General features: G+C 37.6%; 2 protein-coding genes across 20 annotated transcripts in view; one reads left to right on the forward strand and one right to left on the reverse strand.

Annotated features, from left to right (window-relative positions):
* SYT2 (synaptotagmin 2) overlaps positions 1-25,484 on the forward strand; it is a 527,556-nt gene that overhangs the window by 197,873 nt on the left and 304,199 nt on the right. The gene's annotated exons all lie outside the window — the stretch shown is intronic.
* The window catches only part of PPP1R12B (protein phosphatase 1 regulatory subunit 12B), a 237,618-nt gene that overhangs the window by 75,892 nt on the left and 136,242 nt on the right, over positions 1-25,484 (reverse strand). For 13 of the 19 annotated variants that reach the window (XR_008510683.2, XR_008510700.1, XM_024247091.2 and 10 more), the window contains 5 exons: positions 24,128-24,218; positions 19,447-19,650; positions 17,304-17,493; positions 17,103-17,215; positions 15,957-15,998 (listed from right to left, as the gene is read on the reverse strand). Coding sequence is in view for 14 of the 19 variants with exons in the window: in XM_024247091.2 (XP_024102859.1) it covers positions 15,957-15,998; positions 17,103-17,215; positions 17,304-17,493; positions 19,447-19,650; positions 24,128-24,218 (640 nt within the window). In the remaining 5 variants the exon portion in view is untranslated. Of the gene's footprint in view, positions 1-8,348; positions 10,948-11,066; positions 13,119-15,956; positions 15,999-17,101; positions 17,216-17,303; positions 17,494-19,446; positions 19,651-24,127; positions 24,219-25,484 lie in introns of those variants that run through there. The other 6 variants (XR_008510694.2, XR_008510693.2, XM_054523028.2 and 3 more) reach the window with 6 other exon arrangements.

A 25,484-nucleotide genomic window follows, 5' to 3' on the forward strand; every position in this document is an offset into this window, starting at 1 on the left:
TGAAAATAACATGTATGAAAGCTCAAAGACGGGAGGAGGGGAGACTGGTGAAATACTACCATATGAGCTGCCTTTATTTATTTAAAAATTTACCAAATGTAGGCACTGTGCTAAACCCTTTATATACATTATTACTGCTGTTCCTTATATCAAGCCTACAAAACAAGGATAATAATCTCATTTTTACAGATTAAAGAACTTTCAGAGCTCAGAGAGGTTAAATTACTTTTCCAAGACCACCCAGCTAATAAGAGATGCAACAAGCTTTGAACCTAGGTCTTCTGGCTCCAAAGCCAATTCCATGCATCTTCCCAAATACCTCGGGACTGCTCTTTATGCTTTTATCAATCATCCACATCTAGTAAAACATCAAATCCTGCTGAGTTTTCGTATTTCTTACATTGTTCCATTCTCTCCATACCTACCATTAGAAACTCAGCACATTATCTTTCACCTGGACCCTAGGCTCTAATTGCTTTCTAGGTATAAAGGGGTATGTGTGTATGTATCACAATAAGTCAGATCGGCATGATCTCACTTTCACAACAAGAGATTCAACAAGTGTCTGTATATGTATCATGGAAGAAATATTCCTGCTCTTTTCTAGGGCTAGCCCTGGAATATCCTAGAGCCTAGTCAGGTGACTTCTTTTCTGCTTTAATTATGCTTTTTGGTGATCTCACCCAGTCTTCTGACTCTAAATACCAGCACTAAAGCAATGACTTCCACATCTGTATTTCTCCAGCTTTAATATCTCCCATAAAGTCCAAATTCCTAGGTGACAATTGTTTACTTGACATCTCAACTTGGATGTCTAATAGAAATATCCCTTGCCCTATTAAAATGTGAGTATTTCGGGAGGCAGAGGCAGGAGAATTGCTTGAACCTGGGAGGTAGATGTTGCAGTGAGCCAAGATCATGCCATTGCATTCCAGCCTGGCCAACAAGAGCGAAACTCCATCTCAAAAAAAAAAAACTATATATATATATGGTATATATACATCATGGAATACTACTCAACCATAAAAAGGAATGAAATAATGACATTCATAGCAAATTGGATGGAGCTGGAGCCCATTATTCTAAGTGTAATAACTCAGGAATGGAAAACCAAATATCGTATGTTCTCACTTGTAAGTGGGAGCTAAGCTATGAAAAAGCAAAGGCGTAAGAATGATATAATGGACTTTGGGGACTCAGGGGGAAGGGTGGGATGGGGATGAGGGATAAAAGACTACATATGCCGGGCACGGTGGCTCACACCTGTAATCCCAGCACTTTGGGAGGCTGAGGCAGGTGGATCATGAGGTCAGGAGATCGAGACCAGCCTGGCTAACACAGTGAAACCCCATCTCTACTAAAAATACACAAAAATTAGCCGGGCATGGTGGCGGGCACCTGTAGTCCCAGCTACTCAGGAGGCTGAGGCAGGAGAATCACTTGAACCCGGGAGGCGGAGACTGCAGTGAGCCGAGATTGCACCACTACACTCCAGCCTGGGCGACAGAAGGAGACTCTGTCTCAAAAAAAAAAGACTACATAGTGGGTACAGTGTACACTGCTTGCGTGATGGGTGCACCAAAATCTCTCAGAAATCGCCACCAAAGAATTTATTCACGTAACCAAAAACCACCTGTTCCCCAAAATTATTGAAATAAACTTCAAAAGATTCTGCTAATATATATGTATTATATATTATTATATTATAATATTTATATTATTATATTATAATTATTATATTTATATTAATTATATTATAAATTATTGTATAAATTTGGATATAATTTATATTGTATTGTAAATTAATAAATATAAATTATATTATGAATTAATAAATAGTATTATAAATATTATATTATATAATATTATATTAGTATAAATATACAATATATAATATATATATATACACACTTGCCTGAATAAAACTTGTATTGGATAACTCCAATATCTATAATACATATCAAAAATAAATAAATAAATAAAATGTGAGTATTATGAGGTCAGGAATTTTGTCTGCCTTGTACATTTTTGCATCCCTAATGCATAGTGCCTGATACATAGTGGCTCATCAACAAATATATGTTGACTGAATAAACACATGTTGCATGAGAGCAAAAGACATCCCAAATGGGAATCGATTGTCCTAGAGGGTCTTTGAGAATTTGGTACTCTGGGTTAAATGTATACTTCGGGAGGACAGAAAGGAGTAGAGGTTGGCTCTAAGCTCCTTTAGTGTGCTACAGTTAATCCTACTCTTTAATGATTGACCTACCTGGGATGTTAGCAATTCCTAAACATTATACCTCTAGGAACACTATCCGTCAGACTTGCCCGTTAAGAATCACTTTGGAAGACCTTTACAATATAGATTTCCGGGACTTCCACCCGCTACCACCATGTCACCTCCTTATCCAGAATCTCAAGGGGAGAGGTCTAAAAACCTACATTGTAAACAAATAACCCCAGTGATTACTATTGACAGGTTTGAAGGAGACTACTATAGAAGCTTTACCCATTAGGTTATTATAGCTGAAAATGGCTCAGCTTGCTGGATATCAGTATCTACACACGCCCTTAGCTCTAAGTCAAGAACTCCAGAAATGATACATAAACTGCCCAAATAATATTTCATTAGTTTTAGTCCAAAGTACTAGAGATCACCAGTGATCTAAGAGAAGCCTTCTCATACAATATGTCATATATGGAGTTTTTTAAAAGTACATATTCTATGAAGGCACATCTGTGTGAACATTTATTCTCAAGAAAGGATCTGATTTTGTTTATTTGGCACAAAATTAATTATGCCATCCCATGCTCAATTCCCACACCTTATATGAGTCTTTACTATGACATATTAATGTCAGTTTTCATCACTTTTTTCCTTAAAATTGTCGAAGAATCAGGATTTCAGCTTCTCTTCCCCCAAATCCATCCCTCTTAACTATCATTTCAAGCAAGCACAGGGTCATCACTTTGAAGATTTCTGTCATGCCCTCCACAAATCCCCAAAATGTTTTTCCTGCACATATTCAGTAGACTAAGCATTGACAAGGCAAAAAGACTAGTAAATTCCATAATCTACACTAATTAAGGAATTCAAATGACAACAAGCAATTAAAGTGAATGACAGCAACTAACAATCTTCTGACAGGCACTCTTCCAAGAACCTGTGAGCCTTAAAGGCAAACTTACTTATGGTCATAGTCTACAAAAGCTGAATTTCAAGTATTAAGTGATTACATATTCCCAACTATAATCTTAGCTAACCTCAAAGACTGGTCCTTGGGAAGTAAGAAGGAATAGGATCAGATGAGAAAAACAAGATAGGGACACGCTAGGAGAACCATTTCAGACTTTCTCCTCAAAAGGTAATGAACTAAAACACAACAGAGAGACTATATTTAAAATCACATGGAAGAAACTCCCCCTCTCTCCTTCACTTTCTCATTCAGGAAGCTTTACAGCTTGCTTCCTGCTGCATGACCAAAACTCATTAATGCTGCCCCAAACAACATTTATCCCTCTAAACACATGATGTTCCCCAACAAACTGTTGCCGATAACAAAGAATCAGGGGAATTGGCACAATGCTGAGTTATCAGAGAAGTGCTTGGATGAGAGAAAACTGACATTTGGAGTTATGTTGACATTAGCAAATACTTTCTGTATCAGTAACCTAGAGCAGAGGCCAGCAAACTGCAGCGTGGCCTGCAGGCCAAATCCAGTCCACCGGCCTGCTTTTGTAAATAAAGTTTTATTGGAACATAGTCACTCCCATTTAGTTACATATTGTCTATGGCTGCTTTCCCATTACAACAGTGGAGTTCAGTCATTGCAACCGATTACGTGGCCAGCAAAGTGGAAAATATTTACTATCAGGCCCTTTTCATAAAAAGTTTGCTGACCTAGAGCATCATGTGCCAAAGATGAAGTGAGGCTGCTAACACTGTCCCACCCCCAACATGTTCTGCTGGAGAATAGGTATAAACATCTGCTTTCCCTATCAGCCTCAGAAAGGCAGTGTTGACTCTTCACAACAGCCAGCAAGTAGTAGCTATACCAGACATTTGGAGAAATGAGAAATACAGCATTCAGTCACCATAAACAGTCCCATATTTCACCCATTTGGCATATCACTTTTGAAAGTCCTCCAACTCCTAAAATGCCATCTTAAAGTATACAATGTTTTATTTGGTGATATAATACTCAAACATGTTGTTTGCCTCTTAAAATGCTTCTGTTTCCTGAAAAAATTTTTAGAAACATAACAAGAGCTATAAGCTCCAAGACCATAAGTACTTGTATTATGTATTATGCTAGGTATTAATTTGCCAATGGATTTTTAAAACTTCCCTGCTTTCCTCTTGGTAGCCAGTAATACTGACATAGTTTAAGGTGTAAGAGTTCAGGTTGTAATAAAACATTTTTAAAAATTTAAAGTATAAAAAAGTTAAGAGTTTCTTAAAAGTACATATTCTATGAAGGCACATCTGTGTGAACATTTATGTACCTTAAAGGATCATACTAGGTTACAAAACTATGGTTTCTCTACGAAGAGACTCATGTCACTAAATGGCTGCTATCTGATTCTTGAACTTGCTTTACTGAAGACTGAGACAGTATGGAGAAAAATTAAAATTGGGAGGTTGTGGCCATTCATCTTTACATTTTTACAAGCTTTATACAGGAAGCTTTACAGCTTGGGATAGGTAGTCCAACTATCCTACCTTTGAGATTCTACCAAAATAACACTTCTAAAGGTAACGTCTGTTAGTGCCTTAAGCTCAACATTCCTGCTGGGGCAAATCTATAAACATTCCATTTGCTGAAAAAGGACTTCAAATCCCACATCAAACTTTCTACCTCAATCATGGGGCTAGAACTCTAACATTAGCTAAGCCTAAGCCATGGTTAAGGCTCTCCAGCCATGCTATCAACAGGAGAAATGAATACTTCTGTAACCGAGGTAACGCTTAGACTCCAACTGAAAGAGAAACAATTATTCCTGGGGCTCTCTATGATCAAAGCCATCATAGGACTACTTTGATAAAAGAGTTGAACCCAAATGCTTTGAAGACAACCTTATAAATTGTCATCATAGTAATGATGGTGTACCAGGAATGTTCAAGTTGACAATGATCCTTTTCTAAAGAATGTCATTAGTTGGTTTTGAATATGTTTTTTAAAAAGAAAAACTTTGGAAAAATACCAGCAGGAAATTCACTAGAATGTTAATAATTTCTTCTGAAAAGTATGGTTATGGATGGTTATGGACAATTTTTTCTTAGCTTTCATAGCTGAAACAATCCCTTTTCATAACAAATATTTTTTAACACCCCCTTATTATCCTGAAATAAAAATCACTGATATAAAACTTACCTAAAATCATTTAAAAAAAACATAATATGAAGAAGAAATAAGAGCGAAGCACTTTATAATAAAATATGTATTTTAATGTGTTAATGCTTGGGCCAGTAAACTAGAAGGCATAAACAAGCAGTCAGAGATTTGGATGCATCATATAATTATCATGAAGGCAGAGGTTAAATGCAGATCTACAGAATGTGTAGCATGATGTACTCATTATGTAAGTGGCATTGCTGTCAGGGATAAATAAAACTAAGAGCAGTTTTTCCTCATTTACATGGTGGTTGAATTTTTAGAACTGTCTTCCTCCCCACTGCCCCTCAAAAATGAGCTTAAACATAAAATCAAGTTTGGCTTTAGACTCTGATAACTGATAGGTTTTCATCTATGACTGTCAAGGGAGACAGTCAAAAGTCAAGCAAGCTTCAGGATACTTGTTTGATATGGGGCATTTTAGGATATCTAGCATCTCTCACCCTTTCCACTTAATGCATGCAGAACATCCCCCATCGCTGTATTCCCTGAAAGTAGCCCTATGAACTTTTACAACCTCCTCTAGCAATTCTCCTGCTGCTTTTGAGAGCTACTGCTTTATATTTTTCTATACTTCATGAATTTTCTTTAATGAAATTTACTATCTTTTATAAACATTTTTTAAAAAAAGCTCCAGCAGAGTTTTAAGCTCATCTATGTTCCTATAATAAAAAGATATAAGGTCACAAGTCACTAACACAAACTAATATCTTGAAAGCAATTGGAAGCAGAAGAAGAAATCAAAAAAAGAAAAAGTCAAGAAGTTAACTATACTGTCCTTAGTAGCTGGATAAACCTTTCACATCTTTGGATGAGATGCATGAGAGAAGTTCAAACAGATACCTCAAAGATCAATTTATTCTATCTTAAAAAAGATTTATGATTAAAGCAGAATTCACTGATGTAATGGGACACTAGGTCCAAAAATTACAGGGTCTCAAAGGAATACATGTGAGCTTTGATTACTGAGATTTCCTGGGCAACAGCACGACCTAAAATTAATAGAGTCCATAAAAGGAAGATGCCAAAAGAAACTTTGTTCTTAAGATGGTTTATACAGCTTGGGCTACAGCAAGACACAACCCATATATAGAAAATCACAGCATCTGCAGTATTTTAAGAAACTATAGTTGCAAAGCAAGAGCAAATGTACAGTGAGAGGAAAGATCCTTCGAGGCCAATGTGGAGTCAACCACTAGAGAAGATTCTTCAGTGCATGCTGGATAACAGGCAGCTTCCCACATACAGAGTTGGTTGGCTGCCATTTCTCAATCTCTATCTTTTTCCCTGGGACTGCGCATTGTCATCAATTGCAGAAATCCAGGACAGCTTGCTTTTCTACACGTGGAATGCCTGCCAATTCCCAGAGGCTGGCTACCACAGGACTGTTTATAACAGCCATTGCTTATCAAGTTTACCCTTACTTTTATATCCTTATGAACATTATCATGTTATCAAATTTCTCAGACTTTTCAAAACCCTTTCATTCTGGAGACGAGCTATCTTTTCCTTTAGAAAAAAAAAACTGCCTAAAGATTAAACAGGTTAAGAGGAGAAAAATCTATATTTTATTATCTCTTTAAGTCTGTTAAAAGCAACAGAGGCTTGCTTAAAAAATAGATTTTGGTTGTTATGTAATATACTGCAAAAAAAATATATTACTTTACTACATAAATAACTATTAGATAGCTCACCTACCATGTCTTTAGACTTAGTCAAACTGTTGTTCTAACTCCACAGTGCAATCTTGTCTGGGAAATACCTTACCATATTAGGCAATCGAGCCCCAGAGAGAGAGGAAAACAAAACAGACTTAGGATTTTACCTAAAAGGAGAATGGCAAAAACACTGACTGGTGGTGAAGAGTGGACAGAAAGTTGCTAGATACCCTCCAGCAGATAAAGTGGTTTCACAAGATTAAGTAACAAGATTAAAAAATTCTGCTCGAGAGAAAGGATCCAGCAAATAGCCAGAAGCAACGCTGTGAAAAATTGGAGAAAAAGGGCTGCTATTTACTCAAAGGAAGAAGGTGGGAAAAAATAGTAAAGATCTCTGAAACTAGGACTGTTGGAAGCACTGGCAAAGAAGCATAAATGGGATGGGTTATTTAGGCATAAAAATGAAAGCCTGCTTGCTTGACAGAGAAGCTGCAGGGACTTGATCAGATGCTCAACAGGTTCCAAACACAATTTGAAACATTTAGTTCTTGTTCCTTTCCTTTCTACTCATTTCTTTCCCCCTACTTCAGCAATCTCCTTTAAAACTTATTCCTCAAAATTCTTCAGTTATGTGCCAGAACACATGTTGGAGTTATAGAGGATTTGGGGCTACTTCTGTGACTCTCCAAATAATCCATTCTTTAAGGATAAATTAATAACTTCAAAATCACATGATCCTAAGGCCAATAAAAGTATTCCGAAAGCCTTACTCTCATCCAGATGTAGGAACTTAATAGATTTGGAAAATAATTTAAATGGATTGTAATCATCTGTATTTAAATGTATTAGCTCATTTTCCTTTCACAACTCTAAGAGGTAGACTATTATTATCCCTACTTTACAGATGAGGAAACTGAGGCACAGAAAGATTAAATAACCTATCCAAAGTAGTTAAATGGTTAAGTTGGGTTTAAATGCAGGGAGTCTAGCTCCTGGATGTGTACTCTTAACTATTATGCTATATTATTTGTCATAACAGTACATGATATGATATAAGAGATATAACAGATATAAAGATACAAATTTGGAAGGTAGTGCAACAGCTGTGCACTAGGACTACAACTATGTGACACTAGCAAGGTACTTAATCTCCTGGGCCTCAGCTGTTAACTTTAAAATGACAGTGTTAACTAGGTGGCCTTTAAAGTATTTTTTAGCTTTAAATTTAGTCTATAACTGTCATTCTAGCCACCCCAGAGCTATTAATAAATCAAATTTTAATATACAGTAACACCTTTTAGGTGTTGTTTTATTTCTAATAAAAGTTTTTCCAAGAGTTTTCTTTTTTTGGTGGGGACAGGGTCTCGCTCTGTTGCCCAGGCTGATGTGCAGTGGTGTGATCTTGGCTCACTGCAACCTCCGCCTCCCGGGTTCAAGCGATTCTCATGCCTCAGCCTCCCAAGTAGCTGGGATTACAGGTGGGCGCCATCACACCCAGCTAATTTTTGTATTTTCAGTAGAGATGGGGTTTCACTGTTGACCAGGCTGGTCTCGAACTCCTGACCTCAAGTGGTCCATCTGCCTCGGCCTCCTAAAGTGCTGGGATTACAGGCATGAGCCACCACGGCCGGCCCCAAGAGTCTTCTTAACTGAAATTGAAGTGACAGTTATTCAAAGATGTAATAGAACTGAAGAAAATTTGGCAAAGGAGACCAAGAGGTAAGTTAACAGACCATTTGCAGACATGGTAATTAATAGAATCCCTCTGATGTAGTAAGAAGAGTCTTATGACATCCCTGGAGTTCAAAGGCCTCTAGACAAGGTTGCAGAAAGGAAGCAATTTCTAGTTCAAAAGACACCAGAAGATGCTCTGTAATGTCCAGCTCTCCTATACCATTGCATGGCCCATTTATAAACAGACTGAGCAGATTTCATGGGAAACAGCCGTTGAAAAAAAAAAAAAAAGGTAAAATAAGAACAATGATAAAACTGCCTATTGTTCCATGTGTTTTGTTTGATTTCGTTTTGGAAAAAGGGGGAAACTGCATCCATATTCTCAGGGTCAGGTACCAGGATTGCTCAGATTCCTTTGCTGATTCTTCCCCTTCTCCTCACTTTGAATTTCGGAGTGCTCCAGGGCTCTTTCAGCCTCTTCTCTGTCTACATTCATTCTCTTCGTGGTCACATTCAATCTCATGGTTTTAAAATCCAATCTTTAGGTTAACTGATATCCAAGATGTAGTTCCAGCCTGGCCCTTAAACCTGAATTGCAGATTCCTACATCTAACTGTCCTCTTGACATATCCATGTGGAAATATGTCAATCAGACCTATTAGATTTAACAATTCTAAAACCAAAACCAAATGTCTACTTTTCCCCCACCAAATGTATTCTGTATTCTTCCTGTAGTATTCTCCATCTCAATTAATAAAATTCCATGCTTTTAGTTGCCTTAGCTAAAAAGTCTTAGTGTCAACCTTGACCTTCTGTTTTCTCACCTGATATCCAAGAAAACAGCAAATCTCATTGGTTCTAACTTCAAAATATATCCTGAATATGACAACTTCTCAGCATCTTCACTGCCTGCTATTATCCTGGTACAAACCACCGTCAGTTTTCTCCTGGATTACTATATTGTAATGGCCTCCTAACTGATGTCCCTGCTTCCACTAATGTCCTCCCAGGGTACATTCTCCAAAATAGCAGGCAGTAATCCTTTAAAATATAAGTATAATCATGTCACTGTTCTGCTCAAAACTACAAAAGCCAAAGTTCTTATAATAACTTATCAGTCTATGCCATTTGGCCTTCTTGCACATTCCACTCTAGCCACACTGATTTTTTTTTAACCTGTCCTCAAGCATGCCAGACACTTATCTTAGGGTCTTTGCAATTGCTATTCCCTCTGCCCAGAACACTCTACCCCTACATGTCCACATAGTTTCCCACCTTGCTTCCTTTAAGACTAGGCTTAAATCATATTTTCTCAGTAAGGCCTATCCTGACCACCCTACTTATAATGTCAACCTCCTTCCATGTTGGCACTTCTGATTCCTCCTTAGCCTACTCTATATGGTTTTTCCATAGCACGTATCACCTTTTAACATAGTATTTACTTTACATATTTATTTTGTCTGTCTCTCCAACTAGAATGTAAATTCCATAAGAGCAGGGCGGTTTTTCATTGTTGCAACCCCAGAATCTAGAAAAGTGCTTGATCATAAATCGGCGCTTAAAAGCACTTGTTGAATGAAGATGCTTACCAAAGTGAAGGCAGGACAAAATGGAAAATGCATTTAGTGGCTTTTGGTATATTTATATTTATTTCTATGGCATTTATTTCCTGTTAAAGTTCAAAACTCAGCTCTGCTAGCAAATTCCAATTGTGTTCTTTCATTTAGTTTGAAAACCTTGCATTTAATAGCTTAACTCTTTTAGAAGACTTTTACCAACAGATCTCTCCACAAGCATACCCCCAGTTATCTAAGGCACGTACCTTGATATCTATAATTTAGTAACTCTTTAATACTATCTCCTTTACCAATGAGTTTTGAGAGATGATTAGTAATCCAGACCTACTGATTGCATTCTGGATGGGGACAGCTACATTGCTAACTTTGAGGGTAAGGTTTCAGTGATTTTGTTCAGATTGAGTGCCACCTGATTTATCTAAAAGCAACAGAGATTCTAGGGGAAAAGAAAAGTATGAAAAGTCTTACTTCCTGACATACATAACTACCCACCTATGTCAAGGACAGCAGAAGAATGCTGATGCTCTACCCACTGAATCTTGATACTCTGAGTAGGCTTTTAAGTTGTCCTTCAAGAAGACGTTCCTTCACTCAAGGAGGTGAGATGTTACTAGCAAGTCAATTCGAACATGTAACCTGCTGAGTAAAAAAACCAAATGGATGAATAGGGAATAGAAAAGGATGTAAGTCCTAATTTCAGGTTTGCTTCACTACAGTCAAACAAAGAGGTTCCCTGAAAAAAGGTACAGGTTGCTCACCTAGCAGAGATGTCATGCCCAAATAATTCTTAATTTCTCTGAGCCTCAGTCTTCTTAACCGTAAAATGAGGTTCCTAATCCAAGATATCTCTAGATTCTCTTCCAATCCTATGATACCAAAAGTTGAGAGGCAAGTACCTTTACTACATTGAACCTGGTCCTTCAACAATTTCTTAAAAACAAAAGCAATTTGTGTTCTGCTCAGCTTCTTTAGGGCACCATTCTGCTTGTTCACCAACATCTTTTCTGTTGACCACTTGTGCCCTCTAGTGATAAATTCAATTATACAACAGGATTGGCTTGGAAAACAGCTCCAGAGCAAACACGGAAAACAGTAAGAAAGCAATAGATAAAACTCAATGTAAAGAAAATGGAATCCAGGCCAAAGATGCAGGTAAAAAAAGATGGAAATAATCCAAATGGTCATTATCTTCTGTGGTGTACCTATGCTTGTTCCCTCCAGGGTAAACATTCTATGTGATTACTACTATAGTAAAGAAAACACCAAACACACCACTGAATATAAAAGCATTTTCAGATATAATTAGAATAACCTTATTCCTCAAATTAAGATGCAGATTATTTTTCATTTAGAAAGACAAAGGATCTATTAAGATTCTCAGAGACTGTCATATACCTAATGTGGATAAACAAAACAGAATTGTTTTTTAAACACATCTGTCAAGGAAGTGCTAAGATGTCAGTTTTATATATTCATTGTTAGTTTCACTGGTTCATGGATTTACCAGTGGAGATGGGTTCAGACTAAAACTATGCACTATGTTGGGCTTAAGTAGGGTCCCCAGCCTTCTAAGCATGTTCCTTGCTGTCCCCAGCATAGCAATGCATGACTAGTCTATCACATACTCTTTTTAAAAATTTTAAATTGACGCATTATAAATAGTACATATTTATGTGGTACAAAGTGATATTTCAATACATATATGCAATATGTAATGATCAAATCAAGGTAATCAGCATATCTAGCATCAAAAATAATTTCTTTGTGTTAGGAACATTCAAAATCCTCTCTTCTAGCTATTTGAAAATATACAATAAATTATCATTAACTACATTCACCCTTTAGTGCTATAGAACACTAGAACTTATTCCCCCTACCTGTAATTTTATATCTGTTAACCAACCTCTGACTATCTCCCTTTTCCAGACTCCAGTAACCACAATCCTACTCTCTACTTCTATGAGCTCAACTTTTTAAGATCCTACATATGAGAGAGAACATGAGGTATTTATTTTCCTGTGACTGACTTATTTCACCTAACATAATGGCTTCCAGGATCATTCATGTTGCTGTGAATGACATAATTTCATTTTTCTTTATGGCTAAATAGTATTCCACTAGGTACATATACCACATTGAATTTATCTATTCATCTGTTAATGGACATTTAAGTTGATTCCATATCCTGGCTATTGTGAATAGTGCTGCAATAAACATAGGGGTGCAGGTATCTCTTTGAAAGACAGAGAGACAGTGAGAGTGAGAGAGAGAGAGCAAGAGTGAGAGAGAGCGAGAGCACCAAATCCTAACCACTGGACCACCAGGGAGCATCATCTCTTTGATACACTGTTTTTCTTTCCTCTGGATAAATACCCAGTAGTGGGACTGCTGAATCATATGGTAGTTTAATTTTTAGTTTTTGAGGAATCTCCATACTGTTTTCCATAATGGCTACACTAATTTATATTCCCACCAAGAGCGTATTAAGAGTTTCTTTTTCTCTATATCCTCATCAGGTTATTTTTTGTCTTTTTGATAATAGCCATTCTAACAGGTCACATGATCTATTTCATTGTGGTTTTGATTTGCATTTCCCTGACCAAATATTCTATTGATAGCAAACATTATGGCCATTCCTGGCCATAAATCTTACCTGTATATAAATGTTGGTTACATTTTTCTTGGTATATAAAAAAGGAAATGAACTTCAATGACCTCAGCAGAGATTTAGTTTAAACAACAGAAAGATCTTAAACCACGTTGTTGTCACTGCTATACAAGTGAAGTATTAAACAATCTTCTTTTGAAATCTTTAAGAAGGGGGGAAAAAACAGATATTTTGAATCATTTAGGTCTAACTCTGACTGGAGGCATAAGATAAAGATAACCATTGAAGCTTCCTTTCTACCATTAAAATTAAATATTATTGGCTGGGCATTGTGGCTCATGCCTACAATCCCAACATTTTGGGAGGCCAAGGCAGGAGGACTGTTTGAGCCCAGGAGTTCGAGACCAGCCTGGGCAACATGGTGAAACCCCATCTCTAGAAAAACTCCAAAAATTAGCTGGGTGTGGTGGCTTGCGCCTGTAGTCCCAGCTACTTGGGACACTGAGGTAGTAGGATCACTTGAGCCTGGGAGGTTGAGGCCGCAGTGAGCCATGACTACACCACTGCATTCCAGCCTGGGTGAAAGAACGAGACCCTGTCTCAAAAAAAAATTAAATATTACTGCTGGTTGATTTCTATCTTTTCCATTCAATTCTCTGTCCTGAGAGGCAACCACTCTTCTGATTTCTGTCACCATAGATTAGTATCACTTATTCTTGAGCATTAATGATGAAACGTTTTAAGGTGATGGAAAAGTTCTATATCTTGATTTGGGTAATGGTTATACTGGTACATACAAGTGTCAAAACCCAGCAAACAGTATATTTAAAATCTGTGCATTAATTGTAAATTATATTTCAGTTAAAAAAAACCAAGATATTAGAGTCTTGGGAAGAGATAACTTTAAAAATAATAGATATTATCATTCTTAAGGAGTGGACTAGGGAAGAGAAGGAAGCCGGCATGACCTCAATAGCAGATACAGTTTTATTGAACTAAAAACCAGGAAAGGAAAGAGCTGCCCTGGCTTCTCAACTGTATCCATGCTGATTAGCTAACAGCACCATTTCAACAGAATGCCCTCTGCTTTGACTGGCTCATTTGTTGTTGCAGAGCTGAGTCAACTGTACTGCCTGAAGGATGAAAATGGAGCTGGGGTAGAGAGGTGGCCATAAGATACTACTGATTGTCTTGAAATAGAAATGTAGGAATTTACACTAGGCCATGACCAGGCATGTGGCTCTGTAGGCCCATATAGATAATGGCATCATGCCTGCTAGCATTAAGAGAGAGTGCTCAAGGGAGAAAAACAGTTAAGAATTTAACTGAAAGAAATGAAACAAGCAAATATAAGACTTTTACAAAAAGGATGCCTCACCCTATGCTATCGGCCTTTCTTCCTGCACTATTGGTGAGGCTGGAGATTGGCACTTGGAATATATTTCTTATAGCAACCCTAGCTTACCTGCATAAATTCAAATGTACCAGTCCACAGATAATGGGCTGTTTATTCTTTTTGATTCACATTGTTGTTTTCTTGACACATGGTAAACACTAATAGATGCCTTATGCAATTGGATGTGGAGTATTTTTTAGTGTGACAAATGCCTTTCACATCAAACCACAACAGTCTCTGCTTTTCTTCATACTTTCAAGTCAACAGTCCTAAAGTAAAATTCCCTAGGAAGTACTGCATCAAGATCATCTTAATTTTCCTTACTTGGTACCCTCTAGGCTAGGATTTTCCAGTGCCAAGAAGTCCAGAAAAGTAGAGAATAGAATTTTCATTGGCAAAAGACATTCTTATGACAACAAAGCCTTCCCTTTTGCAATTCCCTGGATTTAAATGGCCTATGTAATTCTGTATGGATAATGTTCCATTTCAGTACTCTATAATCTATAACTCAGATCCTCTGAGTTATATTTCCTGAGTTATATATGCTTTGAGTTATAATTCCCCAAAGGAACTTTCCTATATACACTCTTCCTATCTCCAAAAGCCTTTTCAAGCCCCTTGAAGAAACTAAGAGTTGCTATAATTCATACACATACACACATGGACACACTCTTGCCCCAAGGAACCTCTATATAGTATTTCCACACCACATAGCTTGCCTTTATGAAGTAGCCCCAGCTTCAACCAAGGGTAGGCAATTCTCACCTATGTCACCATTAGTCATTAAAGGCACTACTTTCTGGAAGGCTACTATTGTCTGTTTTGGATCTAGACAAAAATATAGGCAGATCAATGACAATATATTATTTATATCTTCTCTGCTAAAGATGAGTTAGATGTTAATTTTCAGTACAGGTTATTAAATATACTCTGAGAACATACTTCCAATAAGTTGTAGGATACAAAAGGTCATCTTTTTACATAATTTCAATAGGAAAGCACATGTATTTCAATTAATTTAGTCAAAACCAAATTCCTTCCTTCTTGGAAAACAGTACTGAAAAGAAAACCACCACCAATCATGTCTGAGTGGCTTACAGGAGCCTGGAGTATCTTCAGAAAAGCTCAACTTAGGCCTTTCACTGCTGGGAAGAGTTGGACATCAGGACTTAAAAGTCCAGTTATATAAGATGCCAGATGTTTAATCTTATCTCAAAGTCAAATATAAATGACTTGGGGACTGTCTGATGTTTTACATTCTCCACATTTATGTCCCTCTCTATTAGTGCGGATCCAAAAAGGAACTGGTATCACTCTTCACTTTTCATTCAAAGGTTTCAAAGTACTTCATATAATCCAATAACATACTCACAAGAGAGAAAATGATGGATCCTATAACAGTGTGAAAGACTGGCAGCAGGCATAGAAAAATGTAGGAAACTGGTTCAAGAGCACAGGCATTGTTACACCACATGAGAAAATAGTACCACAAACTAACACCTGCCCCATCTCTTAGAGGAATGTCTATCTCCAAACTCCCTCTCAACTAAAATCTGCATAAGTCTTGCCCTTTTTTCTACTAAAATTACATACAAGAGCAAGACTGTGCTCTCAAGAGACATGCCTCACTGGCTTGTCACTTACCCATGTTTCTTTGACCTCTTCAGAGCCATCAGTTTCATCCTCCTAAAAAAGAAAAGGCAAGAAAATCAAGAGGCTCATCGTCACGGACATCCTTGAAAACAACAAGGTCAGATCCCATCAATTATGCATCTTGGCATTTCAAACATGGGCAATGAGAATTGACTTCCAAGTGATGCTCTGTTACTGCTACTTTTCACAGCCATCACAAGCAGGCAACTTAGAAATGTCACCTGTAGTCTAAAAAGTCAAATCGACCACAGTTGGAAAAGGGATATCTTTAAAACAGACAGACAGAGACAGACAGACAGACAGACTTAATTTCATCTTTGTCAATACTTATCAGTCAATTTGGCCCTATAACAATGAAATATTTTTATCTAAAAAATAATTTATAATGGATGACTATTACTGTCTCATTTCTTGTCTCACTGAATAAAGGGTGTCCAATTTTCAAATGCGTCATTGGTAGGCAGGGTCGTCTTGTCCAAGTTATTGGCCACTTGTTCTTTAAAATGCCAATAACAAGGTTGAATGAGAAGGGTACAGAACAAGATATGGAAGAGGATGAATGGAACTACTGAATGTGTATTTGTAGTTAGTAAACATTGGCATATCTGTCTTTATTTTAAAGCCAAAGTTCATCTATTTTATGTTATTTGTTCCACTTTTTCTCCAAAAGAGTAAAACTAAGTGAACTTGTATTACTTAGAGGTTTTAAGTTCCTTGAACTTGTAGTACTCCTCCAATACTTAGTTAGAATCTCTGCTCATATGTGGCATTAAGATACTGTTGACTCACTACATGACATTCAGGGAATATTAGGAAGGACTACTAAAACTCGACAAGCTTATTCACTTGTTATATTTGTTTATATGGCTGTTGTATATTTCCAGTTTTTTAATTCTTTGCCAATTATTTACTGAGTGCCTACCATGTGCTTAGCACTGTACTAGATACTGGGAATCTAGCAGGAACATACCAAATGAGTCCCACACTAGTTAGGTCTTTCTTCTCTTTTCCTCAGTAATACTTCCTGAGAAACTGCAAGATTCATGTCACCATGTAGGACTCTTTCTTTTAAACTCAACTGAAAGAATGGTGACCAAGAGTAATACGATATGCCTCAGCACAGACCAATCCACTTACATCCTTTGTCCAGAAATTGATGCCTGTGCCTCTTCGTCGTTCCTTGGGCCGCCTCCTCTCTCGGACGGACAGCCTCTTAGAGGACTGCTCATCCAAATCTGCTTCTTCATTCTCTGGCCAGAGATAAAATAAAGTATGAACTTTAAGAATCTGGGGGATGTGCACTGTGGAGGAGCCTGTGTCTTTTGAAGCTCTACATACCATTTTTGTCCATTTCCTTTGCAGTGGTAGTGTCTGTGGTAGTCTTTGAACTCTCAGAATCAGGGACTGAAAATCTATTTGTCCATAGCAGGTGGGAACTGGTGTAGAGTGAGGGTCTTGATGTAGAAGGAGATGCTGGCGTGGTGGGTTTGTCTGGCTGAGCTGGGCACCTCAGGCGATGACAGATAGGCTGGAAATAATCCACAACATGAGATATTAGAAATCAAGTCCATCTAAAGAATAACGACAGCAGGTTTATACAAAATGTTTTTTTCTATATTAAGAGGCTTATGAGTAGATGATGATCAGTATTGAGTACCTGGTAATAGGTACTCAATAAATGAACTAAGCTAAAGTTAGTTAATTAGACAAAAAAAAAAACACAACTGCTAGACTCCTACTCTGAGAATCCCATCATGCTGACAGCAGTTCAAGCAAATTATTCATCAGTTAACCAAAGGGTACTAGATAGCATTAACCATGTAAAAAAAATTCCTTTGATCTTGGAATGAAAATAAGAATGATGGCCTTTTTAAGATGGAGGGCTGAAAGGCAAGGTTTATGTAGGGAAACAAAAAGATCAGGAGCATGAAGAAGCAGAATGTAGGGATTACCTGAGAACAGAGAACAAATGTGAGTATCCTACCGAGTTCTGAATACTCTACCACCTTGCCATAACCAGGCTTACTGAAACTTTCTAAAGTTCCCATTTTCCTTTTTGTAGTTTTGTTTTGTTCTTTTCTTTTCTTTTCTTTTTTTTGAAATGGAATCTTGCTCTGTTGCCCAGGCTGTAGTGCAGTGGTGCGATCTTGGCTCACTGCAACCTCTGCCTCCTGGGTTCAAGCAATTCTGGTCTGTTGTGGTCTTTTTTTTCTAAACCTGACAGTTAGGACAGATAGAGCCTAACAACAAGCCTTAACTTGGTTTATGGAAGATTCAGAGATAGATAAATCCTTACTACACATTAAATTTATGACATAGAGATTGTACACATTTTTGTGATTTATAAAGACATATATAATAAAGTATAGTAAATTTGGAGTCAGACAGATCTTTGTTCAAATTCTAGCTTCAGCATTACTAGCTGTGTGACCTTGAGTAAGTTACTTAGCTTCTCTGGGCCATAACATCCTCATTTATAAAACAGAGATAACACCTTTTTCAGAGAGGATTATGAGGATTAAATTAAGAAAATGTGCATTAGGTGCTTAGAAGAATACCTGGTAATAGGTACTCAATAAATAGTAGCTTATAAAACAAACAAAATACAAAATAGAACTTCAGTTTATGGAATCTAGCCATTCAGAGTCAAAGCAATAAGGAGATTCCTTTCTTCTATAACCACAGTGACCATAACATTTATCAGTCCAAACTGGGACACTTTTGAGAGTGCAAAGGAGTGGTAATGATAATTACACAAAGACAACAGTTGTAATTGGAACCATCTTAGGTAAACCACGAGTTATGTTCACCCTAAATATAAACTTATACCTTTGACTACCAGCTCCACTAGAGAAATGAAACATAAATCAAAATCTCCCTCCCAACAGTGACACTCACGAGTGCTTTGTAAGCCCCTTAGGTTTATAAGAGTTTGAAAAACAATACACTAGTAGTTAAGAGAGCAAGCTGTAGAGTCAGACTGCCTATGTTCAAACTCTGGCTTAACCACTTCTTGGCTACGTGAAATAGGCAAATTCCTTAACCTCTGTGATTCAATTTCCTCATATATAAAATAGAAATACTAATATTTACCTCAGAGGGTTGTTATGAGGATTAAATGCATTAATACATAAGTGCTTAAAATAGTGCCTGGCATAAAGTAAGCATGTATTGAGTAAAGTAAACACTCAATATATGCTTATATTTTTATTTGCATTTTGTTATACTATGACCTCTCCTTTTAGAATAGAAGGACATTTATTCAAAAGCATCAGTGAACTCTCTGAAGAAAAAAATGGTCATTTAAGGACCGACATCCTCTAAATTTTTGTCACACAGGTTTGCAAACTAAAGACAGCCATACAGCGTGAGTTGTCCATTGCAAGGTAGAACACAGCCTTTGAACTACCAGTGAAGAAGATACTCCCCAAAGTAATTACCCTGCTTTTAGCACAGTACATGCCAGTAAAAATGAGCTCACCTCTTCATCCAGACTTCTGCCCCAGGGCTGCTGGCCCTCCCCAGCTTCTGTTGCTGGAACTGCTGAGGGCTCATGCTTCTCAGGGCTCCCCTCAAGCCCTTCAGTGTCTGTGGGCTTCTCACGAGGCTGCTCCTGAGCTTGCCTCTCTGCCCTCGACCGGCTGAATGTCCTTTCTGCTTCTTGAAGGTCTGTTAGGGTGACACCCTGGGAAAATATCACAAGATCAGGGCTGTTTCACACTAACCATGGAATAACTCTTGATTGATCAGGGGTATTCCCAAAAAGATCTAATAGTTATCAAATCCCAAAATGAAGCCCCTCAAAATGCATAATGAGGCCACTTCAAGCAATATATGCTTAAAATAAGCATCTCAGTGTACAAAGAACCCAGGCCTGAGTTTAGGTACATTTTAAATGTAATACTTTAGTTTTTCTAGTTTGATCTCCAGAAAATAGGTCAACATTGATGTCTGCCTGTTATAGATGTACTTTTCCCATACCAAATAGTTCTCAGTATCTTTATTTGAAAGGTCCCTACCCTCCCAAGATCAAATGGTTACCAACAGAGATTCTCTAAACAGCAGATACTGGAAAAAAAAATTCACTTAAAAAAAGAAAAACCTGGCTCAACAGGATGAAAATTCAGAGCTAGGCTACAATAACAACAACATAACCTCTTAAAACTCCTAGACTAGCTTTTCTCTAATATCAATTCCCAAGTAACTCTAGCAATCATACAGGGATATTCCAACAATTAATGTTCCCCCCGCAGTGTCATAGGGGCAGCAAGACAGAAGAAAGACAAAACTACAGGAGAAGGGAGAAAAGGAGTTTAGAAAGAGCATGAGCTGATTCCAACTCAAGTAGTTATGTGCATAAGTCCTCAGAAGAAGGAAGTTCCAAAGCTGGAAGGTAGTTGATCAGGCACTGTATCCACAACTTGCTTCCCCTCCCCACCCCCAGCTTTTTTACTATTAATTCATTTACTTACTCATTCTGTTAATAAAGAATTAAGTGTCTTTAGGCACTAGAACTACAAAGACAAATCCAATGGTTACTGTCAAGAACCTTTTAGTCTAGCAGAAAAGACGTAAGAAAACAGACGAGTATAATGAGAGAATGTAAGCATTAAAACAGAAATACAAGAGTATATAAGAGGAATACCGAATACTGGGTTTTAAAGAGTAAAAAGAACTTGGGTAGGGGGAGGGAGAAAAGGCATTATAGGTAGAGGGATCCTGTACAGAGATACAGAAACAAGAGAGGCCATGGATGATTTAGGAATCTGTAGGTAACTTAGCAAAGATGAAGCACACAACAAAAAAAGGAAAGTTGGAGGAGAGAGAGAGAATGAGGATAGGTGATTTTAGGAAAGCAGGCAGAGGCTAGGTCATAACAGATTTTGTAAGCTATGCTAAGAAGCTTAGATTTTACTTTCTTTGGGAGCCGGTGGTCCCGTTGAGAATCTCATGAAGACTACTGAGAATCTAATAAAATCTCCTCAAGAATTATGTACACATTTCAAGGAGTTCAAAGATCTATTCAAGTTCTGACATGGACCTTCACTCCCTCTCTACTGAATCTTTCCCTCTAAGACGTTTCTATGTTCCTGTCTCTCCCACCTTCAATTCTATGCCCCTCTCCAGCAACTTCCCTATCTTTTCCCATTCCTTCATAAACAAACTGGAAATCATTCCAGAGCAATTTATCTTCTCCTATCATTTATTTCTCACTCATTTATTTATTCAATAAATATATATGATTTATTTACTGTATGATGGTGGAAAAGATGAGCAAAAGTATAGTCAGTCTTCTTTTTCACACCCATTAGGATGGCTATTATCAAAAAAAACAGGCTGGGCATGGTGGCTCACACCTATAATCTCAGCACCTTGAAAGGCCAAGGTAGGTAGATCACTTGAGGTCAGGAGTTCAAGACCAGCCTGGCTAACATGATGAAACCCCGTCTCTACTAAAAATACAAAAATTAGCCAGGTGTGGTGATGGGCACCTGTAATCCCAGCTACTCGGGAGGCTGAGGCAGGAGAATTGCTTGAACCCTGGAGGCAGGGTTCTGGAGGCAGAAGTTGCAGTGAGCCAAGATCACACCATTACACCCTGGCCTGCGTGACAAGAGCAAAACTCCATCTCATAAAAACAACAACAACAAAAATATTGGTGAGGATATGGAAAAATTAGAACCCTTGTGCACTGCTGATGGGAACATAAAATGGTACAGCCACTAAGGAAAACAGTATGGCAGTTCCTCAGAAAATTAAAAATTGAATTACCATATGATCCAGCAAATTCCATTTCTCAGTATATACCCAAAAGAATTGAAAGCAGGGTTTCAGGGAGATATTTGTATAGCCATTCTCATAGCAGCATTAAACAGCCAAAAGATGGAAGCAACCCAATGTCTACTGACAGATGAATGGATACACAAAATGCAATATCCATAAAAGGCTGAAATATTCATCCTTTAAAAGGGAGGAACTCTGACACATGCTACAATATGGATGAACCTTGATAACTATGCTAAGCAAAATACGACACAAAAGGACAACTACTATATGATTCTACTTATTTGAGGTTCCTAGCATAGTCAAGTTCATAGACAGAAAGTGGAAGCAGCGTTGCCAGAGGGAAATGGGGAGTAATTATTTAATGGATACAGAGTTTCAGTTTGGGAAGAGGAAGAAAGTTCTAGAGATGAATGGTGGTGATAGTTATACAACAATGTAAATGTACTTAATGCCGTTAAATTGTAAACTTAAAAATGGTAAAACTGGTAAGTTTTATGTTACGTATATTTCACCACAATAAAACAAAACAAAAAAACAGTCAGTCTTGGTCCTCATGGGGGTTACATTCTAATGGAGGAAACAGACAAATAATCATCAAGTAAAAATAAAGGAAGAATACATGACTTACTTTGGGACAGTCAAGGAAGACAACAAGGGTGTTTTTGCTGCCATATATAATGTCTCTTTTCCAGTGGTAAAATTTGCTACTTGACCTCTGTAGTATTTAAAACTGTGGAACTTCTCCTTTTCACTGGAAATGGACTTTTCATTCACTTCCATGCTGCTACTATTTTCTGATTTTCTTTTCACCGCTCCTGCTGCTTCTTTTCATTCTGTTTCATGGGCTCATCTTCCTTTGCTTCTTTAAATAACAAATTCATAGCCTTCTCTCTATTCTCATTGCCATTACAACTTGATTTCATACCGTTGTAATTTCCTGGGACTACAATACAACTTGGACTACAATACAGCTTCCCAGCAAGTCTTCTTGCTTCCAGGCTTGGCAAACATACCTCTACCTACCATTCCCATCAATTATCTGCAGGGTGATTTTTCTAATGTATAATGTAGACTATATCATATTCCCTTAAACTGCTTCAATGACTCCCTCAGGGATTCCTTTTGCAACATCTTTATTAAAATACAATCCTCATATCATAAAACTCACCATTTGCAAGTATACAATTCCTTGGTTTTTAGTTTATTCACAGAGTTATAAAATTATCACATCTAATTTCATAATTTTCATCACCCAAAAAGAAACCACACACTCACCATTCTGCCTTTCCCCCAGCCCTGGCACTAATCTAATTTCTGTCTCTTTGGATTTGCCTATTTGGGACATTTCATATAAATGGAATCATATAATATATGGAGTGTTTTGTGTCTGGCTTCTTTCACTTAGCATAATGTTTTCTTAAGGTTCATCCATGTTGTAACATGTATCAGTACTTCATTTCTTTTATTGCCAAATAGTATGGATATATCACATTTGGTTTACCCATTCATTAGTTAATAAACATTTGGCTTATTTTTACTTTTTGGCTATTATGAATAATACTATTACAAACACCTACATACAAGTTTTTATATGAACATATGTTTTCATTTCTCTTGAGTAGAACTGCTGAGTCAAATGGTAACTCTATGTTTAAAATTTTGAGGAATTGCCAAACTCTTTTCCCTTAGAGATTCTTAAAATGTAGTAGGGAAATAGGGATGTATAGGGATTCTTAAGGCCTTTAAGCACAAGTGGAATAATTAATCTTGTGAAGGAAAAGAGATAAACCTGTTCTAAGCCTGGAGGAATATTGGTGAGAATGGGTAGATGTAGCTGTAAATTCATTTGGTTCTACGTAGTATAAGATTCAACACAATGAAAGCTTTTAAGACTGGCTGGAATAGGGCAGTCATTTTCATGTGTGTGTTTTGTTTTGTCTTGTTTTTTTGAGATGGAGTCTCGCTCTGTCGCCCAGGAGGGCAGTGGCGCAATCTTGGCTCACTGGAACTTCTGCCTCCCAGATTCAAGCAATTCTCCCACCTCATCCTCCCGAGTAACTGAAATTACAGGCACGCATCACCATGCCTGGCTAATTTTCATATTTTTAGTAGAGACATGGTTTCACCATGTTGGCCAGGCTGGTCTCAAACTCCTGACCTCAAGTCAGGAATGCTCCTGGTCTCAAATCCTTGGCCTCCCAAATTGCTGGGATTACAGGTGTGAGCGACCACGCCAAGCCGTGTGCGTGTGTGTGTGTGTGTGTGTGTGTGTGTTTAAATCAGAAGTTGAACATGGATATTGCAGTGTGTTTTGATTGTACCGCCAACAGAAGGGTAGATAGACAAAATGACATTTAAAAAAAAGCCACACTCACTTGAGTAGACCTTCGTGTCTGCCGAGCTTGTCTGGAGCGTGCTTTCCGTAAAGACTCTGCTTCCTCATCCCGTACAGGAGTCAGATAGGACCTGCAGAGAAAAAAAAGTAATAGCAAAAGCAAGATCTTTGCTGCATGGACTTGAGGAATGACAAAGTGTTTCCACATATTGAAGAGATTTCTACATTCTAGGAATGAACTTAAGCAAAGTCAAAATGACAGAAATGCTATCAACCATCAGCAAACATTACAGAATCAAAGTCATTACAGTAGTTCCCCCTTATCTGTGGTTTTGCTTTCTGTGGTTTCAGTAGCCCATGGTGAACTGTGGTCTGAAAATATTAAATGAGAATTTCCATCAATAAACAATTCATACATTTTCAATTTTGCACTGTTCTAAATAGCGTGGTGAAATTTCGTGCTATTCCATTCTGTCCCTCCTGAGATGCAAATCATGCACTGTTGTGATATCACAGTGTTTATGTTCAAGTAATCCTTATTCTACTTAATAATGGCCTCAAAGTGCAAGAGTAGTAATGCTGGCATTTTGTTATAACTGTTCTATTTTATTATTAGTTATTAGTATTATTGTTAATCTCTTACTGTGCCTAATTATAAATTAAACTTCAGCATAGATATGTATTTATAGGAAAAAATAGTATTTATATAGGGTTCTGTACTATCTGTAGGTTCAGTCATCCACTGGAAGTCTTGAAAGGTATCGTGCAGTGGCCCACGCCTATGATCCCAGCACTTTGGGAAGCCAAGGTGGGAGGATCACCTGAGGTCAGGAGTTCGAGACCAACCTGACCAACATGCTGGAACGCTGTCTCTACTAAAAATACAAAAATTAGCCAGGTGTGCTGGTGGGCACCTGTAATCCCAGCTACTCAGGAGGCTGAGACAAAAGAATCACTTTAACTTGGAGGCTGAGGTTGCAGTGAGCTGAGATTGCACCACTGCACTCCAGCCTGGGTGACAAAAGTGAAACTAGGTCTCAAAAAAAAAAAAAAAAAAAGAGGGAACTATTGTGTTTGTAAATGTATTACTGTTCTCACAGAATCATGTCATCTATAAAATGAGAATTTTATTTCTTCTTTCCTATCCTTCCAATTTTTATTTCTTTTCTTGCCTTAATGCTTTGGCTAGAATCTCTAGGACATGCTGAAAAGCAGTGATGATAGGAAGTTTTCATTCTCTGTAATCCTGCCATCAAAGAGAATGCTTTCAGCATTTTTTCATTAAGTATAATGTTTGTTGTAAGATTTATGCAGATACCACTCATCAAATTAAAGCAATTCCCTTCTATTCCTATAGAAAACAGGCTAAGAGGGTTTCTTGTTGTTGTTTTTTAATC

The sequence above is a fragment of the Pongo abelii genome, chromosome 1 (genome assembly GCF_028885655.2).
Source record: "Pongo abelii isolate AG06213 chromosome 1, NHGRI_mPonAbe1-v2.0_pri, whole genome shotgun sequence".
Lineage (NCBI taxonomy): Eukaryota > Metazoa > Chordata > Mammalia > Primates > Hominidae > Pongo > Pongo abelii.